At 43.5% G+C, this 9,357-nt stretch overlaps 1 protein-coding gene across 1 annotated transcript in view; it reads right to left on the bottom strand.

The window, feature by feature from the left end:
• Window positions 1-201: 201 nt before the first annotated feature.
• Window positions 202-9,357, bottom strand: part of LOC147896983 (CDPK-related kinase 3-like) — a 76,052-nt gene continuing 66,896 nt past the window's right edge. The window contains exons 8-11 of the mRNA XM_087381470.1: window positions 3,915-4,022; window positions 3,680-3,742; window positions 901-1,068; window positions 202-735 (exon numbers count right to left, since the gene is read on the bottom strand). Of these exons, the coding sequence (XP_087237596.1) occupies window positions 595-735; window positions 901-1,068; window positions 3,680-3,742; window positions 3,915-4,022 (480 nt within the window). The 3' untranslated portion in view covers window positions 202-594. The remainder of the gene's footprint in view (window positions 736-900; window positions 1,069-3,679; window positions 3,743-3,914; window positions 4,023-9,357) is intronic.

Below are 9,357 nucleotides of genomic sequence, written 5' to 3'. Positions count from 1 at the left end.
ATATAGCAATTGACACTTTGGAACGAGAAGTCATAACATTTTGCCCTGTAAAGAATGGAATCCAAACAATTACCATCATATTTGTATTTGGAATTGCACAATATACAAGTTCCCAGAGGGTGTTAACTGGTGCAGGCGAACATGCGAAGCCGGTGCAAGACAATAAGAAGATTTGGATTAGAGTTCCAAAAACTAGACTCGGGACATAAACAACTTTACTCTTTTAAGAGGTATACATGAACTGCACTGCAGAAGACATCCAACGGGAAATCTCTGAATAAAAATTACAAATAAAGAATTTGGCAGCATGCCTGTAACTTTTTACTTTTCCAGATGAATTTCAAGAGATAACTCAAAAGGACACATTGACAAGACTTCGGTAAAGCTTCGAACAAAATAGCAAACATTCCCCAAGCAATTAGCAGCAGCACTACTTGGTACATGCCTGACTTGATTCAAAGCAAACATGCTCATCCTGCTTCCATACCTTGAACATACTTGCACCATGCAGCAGAGGAGCAGGAAACCTCCTACCAGGCCAAAGGAGCTGCCAGCTTTAATGGAGAAATTGGACATACAAAAACAACTTGAAGACTATTGAGGCCTCGTGTTTGATCGCGGAGTCACCCCATGAAGTAACTTGGTGAAACCAGTAAAACTCAACTTTCCATCAGTGTGTCTGACCCAATCGTGGAAAAGAACATGAGGAGGCACTGTTGCAGAATGACCTACTTCCTGTTCAAGGAGAATGCAAACGCAAAATCATGAGCCATTTTTTAGTAATTAACACACGTGGCCTGAAAAACATCATGTGCCTTCAATACTACATGCTGATCTCCAAGCTTACCCCAGAATCCCCCAATTTTACAACTGAAAAACAACAACATTTGCGATTCTTACTCGAGCTAACTCTTCAATGTTAATTACTCGATTTCCATCTCTCTCAAAGTATTCATACGCAGTCCTTGCGTATTGTTCCCAGTGTTCAAGTGCTTCCAGCTGATGCACACTGATTGCAGCTGCACAAAACTCCTGAAAGTCCAACTTCTTGAAGGCAAGTGCATCCATCTAGTTTGCAAAGAAGAGCTGTTAAAAACATAAGATCCATCTAGGCATCTTGCAAAGCATTACACATGAAATACCTGCATTCATGTCAACTCCAAAAAACATTTGTTGCCACATGGAAATCAAAACCCAGCTAAAACAAGAAGGGGAATCTAATTTTATCCCTTACACAAAGTATGACAATGCATTTATGGAGGAAGGGCCCAGTCTAGATACTTGAAAATGCAAAAAAATGGGAATCAGCCTGGGCCCTTCCTACACACTATATTCAAGCAGTAACAGAGATAACAAGCACAAAACTTATGCATACTTCCATGAAAAATGAGACATAAGCTTTTTCCACAGTAAATTAGACATCACATATCCATTGTCCTAGTCCATTGATAGTGAAGGATAGTCTTCAGCACACAATTCTTTTCATTGAAAGACGAGTTTTTCAGTAAGAATGGAACTTTCCTTCAGTGACTCTGAACAGAAATGGATTTTCCTCATTGACTTTGCATATTAGTCTTTGGTTGTCATTTGCTCTTCATCCTTGGACAAAATATAGTTATGCTGACTCCTTGATCTGACTGTGCAAGGATGGTTTCTTGAATCTTGAAACCTCTGCATCTTGCTAGATCACCAAAAGAAACAACGAGAGATCCATGGTTATGTTAACTTTCGAGACCTGACCTGCTCCTAAAAGCAGCGGAAACTAAATCTCCCAGGGCCTCAATCTTGAAAGGCTTCTCTCCAGTGCAACAATGAACCAGTACGGTGAGCAGACAGTTGAGCACAGCACAGAAAAACCATGCCGTTATATTGCAACAGGATGCACCAAGTCAGCTCCTTGATTACACAAAGCTATGAAGGACCTTCACTCCACTCTGATCCATTAAGAATATACAACAGTACCCATGTGCAAGCATAAAGTGTAGGTGAGGATCCTGCATGCCTCCTCAGAGGGCATCACAGGATTTAGTGTTTGCTCTCTCAAGGTCACCTTTGACTCACCTTCACATTGGCTACACCCAGTGCGACTTCTAATCATGCCCCTCCTCCTATTTGTGGTATTGGACATGGACTTGCCTCTATCTTACATAGCTAAGTCCGTCGTTAAAGAAACAACTACAGCAACTAATGCTAACACAAGGGAACAAAGACAAACCAACATGCTTATACGAAAACAAATGAAACACCATCGCAAACACAAATAAATAATTATTATAATTATGTTTTAATTAGTTCATTTTTATTTGGTTATTTTAAATTTAAATGATAATAAATAATAAAACAAGAGAGTGGGAGGGTGTGTGCGAGTATGTGTGTGTGTGTGTGTGCGCGCACGTGCTCATTTTCCCCCGATTTCGTTTGGCAAGCAGTTTTGTTGTTTGGCAGACATGCTGCTATGTAGGACTATGATCACTTCTTTTCCTGGTGTCGCTATTGGGCTCCTGTTCATTGTATCGTGCTCGTACCATTCGGCTGTATGATCACTCTTTAGGGGATATCTTTCCCTTTTCCAGACTTCTTTATCGGTCTCCTCAGGATGCTCATTCCCTTGGAAACCTTCCTTTGGCCCAGTTAGAAGTCTTTTATAACTGTCTCTAGTTTTGAGTAGTAGCTGTTCCAATTTGGACAGCTACGAATGTGCATTTTTCTGAATGAAATCTCTCTTTTACAAAACAAAAGTGTGTCACACACTTTTTTTTGTTGAAAATTTCGTTGCTTTATATTACAAGAGAGCTTCCCAAAAAGGGAAAGCTGGACAATACATCAACAGAAAATCTCAGTATAAGAAAGATATACATCAACAGAAAATCTCTCACACATGGTGTGTGTGTGTGTGTGTGTGTGTGTGAGACACACTTTTTACTTTCTTTAGGCACTCTCTGCGGCAATCTTTCTATGATTGCTTATAGACAAAGTCCATAGATCATTATGTACCAGGAACATTCCCAAACTCATCCTCTAAAAACACAACATAGTGCAGTTTCAATCTCACGATAGTCACTCATAAGATTGAAAACCATAAACTCCATCATGCATAGCAGGGACTAGCTACTATGACATCCCCACTGACGTCATCAGCGCCCAACAGTGGGGGTAGACCATAGTATAAAAGTATGCTCTCACACATACAAATCCACACACCCACACATACTTGAGCATCCATTTATACAAGGTCTTCGTACTGAGTTTCTGTCGGCACTCCGGAGGTGAAGGGCAAACTCAGCCATGACGAAGGCTAGAACTAAAGGAGAAGGCTAATCAAAAAGTAGTCCAAATCTCTTCATTCAGGCTACAACTGCTTGTGAAGTCTAAACGATTTCATTTTAGTCTCTCCCAAACGAGCATCTAAATCTAAATCTAGAGGCATCTTGCTTTCAGAGATTGAACTTTGTTCCAAGCAAGTTCTTTCTTTCTTTAGATGAAGTGTACTTCCTTGGTTTGCAAGAAAGAGGGACAAGGATTACAATTCAGTACTATATAAAAGCCTTCAAAATAACATGAATCATGCTTGCAAAAATGACTAAACATTCATAACCACAATCATAATTGTAATATCATCATTAAATAAACAATCCCTTAGTGACAAAACCTCTAAAAAACCATATTATACCAGACTTACCGAGTTCAGTATATCGAAAACCCTGGCCTCCTTCATGGCTTCAGTAGAGTTTTTCACCAAAGCCTGCAAAACATTAACCATTCATGGCTTCAAAAAAAGCCAAACTTAAATTACAGCAGGCTTCTAGGAAACCCTTGCTTGGGTACCAGCAGTTATACTGATCAGCCTGAAGTCAACATGGCCAAGCACACATGCCAAAAAAACCATAGATTTGACAGACAGACATAAAACGCACCATTCGGAAGTTCTCCAAAGTAATGCGCCCATCCTTATAAGGCTCTAGTAAAGTATATTGGGCACGGAGGTAAACCAACTCATCTTCTGTAAGAGTCTTTGATAAGGCCTACATAACCGCATCAGCATATTTTAATTTACACTTCACATTTAGCCAAAAACAGTTCATCCCCTAAACATGCCAGATGAGTGACCTTCACATTTGTAATATCATAAGGAAAAAGGAAAACTTTTACACGAGTCTTCTCTTTCAAACCTCATTCTTTTGCATGCAAGTAAATCTACAAAGGCTTCTACATTGAAACATGCAAAAACTCTCCATAGATTACAACAAGAAGACAAATTTCATCGTTCTTATTTCCGATCACCAAAGCATGCAGAACCTAGCATTTCACCTCAGTTTAATCTTGTCTATATTAATAGTGAAGACATAGAAAAGAAATGTTTGGTGGCATATTTGCAATCTTCACTGCAATGTATAAAATAACAAGCATGCATGCGTATGTGTGTGTGAGCATGCATGCTGTATACAAACATGAGCATGTGCATGTGCATATGTCATGTCATGTGTGTATTGTATCTACATATGCACATATTCACGTGCACACTTTTTTTTTTGGGGTGAAATCCATATAACTTTATATTACAATAAGCAGTTCCCAGAAAAGGAACATGCAATTGCATCAGAAAATGTCATTATAAGACAATAAAGCAGGAGAATCTATTTGACGAGCACAAAGACAATCATAAAACAAATGTCGTAGTCTCACACACACACACTTTTTTTTTTTTAAGTGAAAGCCATGATTGAGGTGGTTTTTGGCGCACACACACACACACACACACTTCATAAGACTAGAATACATCCAACCTTGCAAGATTGGATCCTAACAAGAAACATATCTGAAGTTCTTCTGTGTCACCTTGGGTAGGGACTACAAGCGCAAAGAAACCATAAAACTAATCCATTTTTGGGCATATACAAGTGGTCTTTGAGGGAATGTGAGGCATTCTTACTGTGACACGTGCAGCAGAACTGAACAGAAATGCAGAGAGCAAACCAAGCCACACACAAAACTGAACTGAAAGGAGAGAAAGAGACAAGAGAGACTGCAAGGGATCTCAGGTAAAACTTCTACTAAAAGATGCACAAGTGGTGCTCCACTGAGATACCAAACAAGTGAGGGAGGGGACCTATATATAGGCAGCCTACCCTCCCCTAGTCGGCTCATCTATCTGGCCAACCAGCAGGCCTAGGTGGAGTGACACGCCCTACTGCATAGGGCTGACCCCCTACTGCAAATGGGGGCTGACACACAGACCTATAAAGGGGCTGAACCCCTGCCTCTAGGCTCCAAGGGACCGACCATGTAGGGGCTGACCCCCTGCCCCAACCAGACCGACCAGAGCCTAGGTGGCCGACCAACAGGTCAGCCCACCTCTGCTCATATAAGGCCTGCTGGGGGTGGGGCTACAGCACCAATGAGTGGCCACGCAGGCCCCACAGACTGTCCAGCACAGTGCGCCTCCACATGGGCTGTCACACGGTAGCATATAGGCCTGCAAGGGCCCCAAACAACACCGTATCTGGAACGTACCAACCTAGGAAGACCTTGCAATAGTGGGCACCACCATAGCAGCCCAATCGGGCCCCAGCCCTCCTCCACATAGGAAGATTTGCCCTACCCTACACTATGCTAATCACGGGGGGCGGGCACACCCACAGCAAGGCCCTCACTCATGCCCTAACCTAACCATGGTACATCAGGAGATGCTGACCTCCAACACCCCCTCTCAGCTCCTGGATGGAACATGATCTCCAAGGAGTTGGGTGTACCGCAAGAACAACTGGAGGAATCCGTCGTGTGATGCTCCGTTGCTAAAGAACGCCACAGCCTGTCGAAGAAGCCCCCTCTTGGCACAAACTATCTCAGCACAACCACTGGAAACCTAATACTGTTGCTCCTAGGCCATAGGTGCTAGGCATACTTCTCTAGTCAAGAACTGGTACAATAATCCAACTGATATTCCTGTCGGTGCAAGATCTCCTTCCCTGCATGGGCACCTATATCTTAGAGCTAGACAAAACCCCCTCAAGTCCAAAATAATACACTGACCCCAGATCGATGAGCCTCTGTGCTCCAAAAACATTGGGCATCCACCTACTCACTAGGATCAATCATGGTGTCTAGCAATCAGTCGACCCATCTAGATCTACAGTAGCTCATCAAATAATAGCTGCAACAGAACAAAAGGAAACCCCCTCTGGATTTGCCAAGTCATGACCTCCAAACAAACATTCTACCACCTGAGTTAGCGGGAGCAACTCCTCATGGCTCGAGGTCTTGCGTGAAATCCTATCTCGATCAAAGACTCCATCACCACTGCACCCATCCAGAAGGTCCTGCTCCCACAAACAAGCAAGCAATCCTCCATCTGGAACCAAAAAGCCTGCTGGCAGCACATCTGCCTCGTGCTACCACTAGGCTGGAACAATTGAGTGATGGCCGTAGAACCTTCCTTCTTCTCACTAGTCCCATCGCTGATCCTCTGAGGACACTGCCGCCAATAATAACCTTTCCGACCACAGCGGTTACATGTACGTGAAGCCCTTAATGCTTCATGTTCCTCAACTCACATCTTCTTTCTTCTCTTATGCTCAGCTGCCAAAGACTCTGATCAAATTTCATAAGCACGATGCAGAAATCTCTCCTCCTAGTCGAGCACCATTGGGACCAATTCCTCCCAGGTCAACGTATTTATCCTTCCACTAGTTATCAAGGACGAATAGTATGCAAAGTACTGAGAAGACAGGTGAGACAACAATGTTATGGCCATGTCCTCAAATGATATCTGCTTCCCCGCCTTAAGAATCTCTTGCTGAAGTTCTTGTAACTACTTGTTGATGTGCTCCCGCATCAATGAAGACTTCATGGGATACAACAACCTCATCTGGACTCCAAAGAGACCCTCTTCATTGGAGAGGTTTTGTTGTACAAGGATGCCAAATGCTCATGAATTCTTTTAGTCACTGTCATATGCTCACGTGATTAATCACCTAAGGAGTACAGTTTAGGAAGATAAATGACCTTACCCTTGCATTGACACGGTCTCACCGCTGAGACATAGTCTCCGCCTCCTACTACAGGATCCCTAGGTTTGCCAAAGGGATCAAGCCAATCAACCCCCACCAATATGAACACGAATGCAGAACGGACTCCATCATGACATGCCAGACACCGTAATTGAGGCTATCCAATTGATAGTCGTGTGATGCTCCGTTGCTAAAGAACGCCAAAGCCTGTCGAAGAAGCCCCCTCTTGGCACGAACTATCTCAGCACAACCACTGGAAACCTAGTACTGTTGCTCCTAGGCCACAGGTGCTAGGCATACTTCTCTAGTCAAGAACTGGTACAATAATCCAACTGATATTCCTGTCGGTGCAAGATCTCCTTCCCTGCATGGGCACCTATATCTTAGAGCTAGACAGAACCCCCTCAAGTCCAAAATAATACACTGACCCCAGATCGATGAGCCTCTGTGCTCCAAAAACATTGGGCATCCACCTACTCACTAGGATCAATCATGGTGTCTAGCAATCAGTCGACCCATCTAGATCTATAGTAGCTCATCAAATAATAGCTGCAACAGAACAAAAGGAAACCCCCTCTGGATTTGCCAAGTCATGACCTCCAAACAAACACACACCGGTAAACATTCTACCACCTGAGTTAGCGGGAGCAACTCCTCATGGCTCGAGGTCTTGCGTGAAATCCTATCTCGATTCTCGATCAAAGACTCCATCACCACTGCACCTATCCAGAAGGTCCTGCTCCCACAAACAAGCAAGCAATCCTCCATCTGGAACCAAAAAGCCTGCTGGCAGCACATCTGCCTCGTGCTATCACTATAGGATGGAACAATTGAGTGATGGCCGTAGAACCTTCCTTCTTCTCACTAGTCCCAACGCTGATCCTCTGAGGACACTGCCGCCAATAATAACCTTTCCGACCACAGCGGTTACATGTACGTGAAGCCCTTAATGCTTCATGTTCCTCAACTGACATCTTCTTTCTTCTCTTATGCTCAGCTGCCAAAGACTCTAATCAAATTTCATAAGCACGATGCAGAAATCTCTCCTCCTAGTCGAGCACCATTGGGACCAATTCCTCCCAGGTCAACGTATTTATCCTTCCACTAGTTATCAAGGACGAATAGTATGCAAAGTACTGAGAAGACAGGTGAGACAACAATGTTATGGCCATGTCCTCAAATGATATCTGCTTCCCCGCCTTAAGAATCTCTTGCTGAAGTTCTTGTAACTACTTGTTGATGTGCTCCCGCATCAATGAAGACTTCATGGGATACAACAACCTCATCTGGACTCCAAAGAGACCCTCTTCATTGGAGAGGTTTTGTTGTACAAGGATGCCAAATGCTCATGAATTCTTTTAGTCACTGTCATATGCTCACGTGATTAATCACCTAAGGAATACAGTTTAGGAAGATAAATGACCTTACCCTTGCATTAACACGGTCTCACAGCTGAGACATAGTCTCCGCCTCCTACTACAGGATCCCTAGGTTTGCCAAAGGGATCAAGCCAATCAACCCCCACCAATATGAACATGAATGCAGAACGGACTCCATCATGACATGCGAGACACCGTAATTGAGGCTATCTAATTGATAGTCGATTGGAAGGTGGTAAAAAAGTGTATTTTTGCCTTGCTCTCCACCATCTCAACCAGGGTAGACAATCAAAGCAAAGAGAGTCAAACTGGAAGAGAGAGTGGATGGGAAAGAAGGTAGAGAAGGGGATCGATGGACAAAGAGAGGAGAGGGCTGGAGAAGTTGATGACCAGGCTTTGGGGCCTAAGTACCTTCACACCTTTGCTGTAAGGACCCTCGAAGATGCCTTTCAAATCTGAAAACATCCTTCAAAGACAGCACGCCTTCCTTGACAACCGAACTGTCCACACCTTTGCACACCCCTCCTCAAGAACACCTCCGAACAGCAGCCCTAAACCTCCTCTCGGTTTGTTGGCTTCAAGCTCCCTCCACGTCTCGGGTCTCCAGCCAACTGTGGCTTTGATACCATGTGAGAAGTGCGAAGAGCAAACCAAGCCACACACAAAACTAAACTGAAAGGACAAAGAAAGAAAGAAAGTTTATTAAAGTCTTTGAAAGATTGATGGTTCTATGAGACTATAAGAAAGCTGATATAACAAGCTGAAAGGGTGAGCTACTAAAACAAGCATCATCACTCATGCTAGATGCTAAAGAGATGTCACATAGTCATAGAATGTACCAGTACTATACAGTACTAACATCAAAACACATCATCATCACCTCTCATGAGGGTGGACCTGTCCGTGACAGTCCGGGGTTTCAGCACTAAAGGGTCTGTTGGTGACTCCACCTTGCCTACCCTCCAGGCTGA

This window comes from Dipteris shenzhenensis, chromosome 11 (assembly GCF_047967505.1).
Source record: "Dipteris shenzhenensis isolate YYH24624 ecotype China chromosome 11, Dip_SZ_1.0, whole genome shotgun sequence".
Taxonomy (NCBI): Eukaryota; Viridiplantae; Streptophyta; class Polypodiopsida; order Gleicheniales; family Dipteridaceae; genus Dipteris; species Dipteris shenzhenensis.
This window is presented reverse-complemented; position numbering and strand designations above follow the sequence as displayed.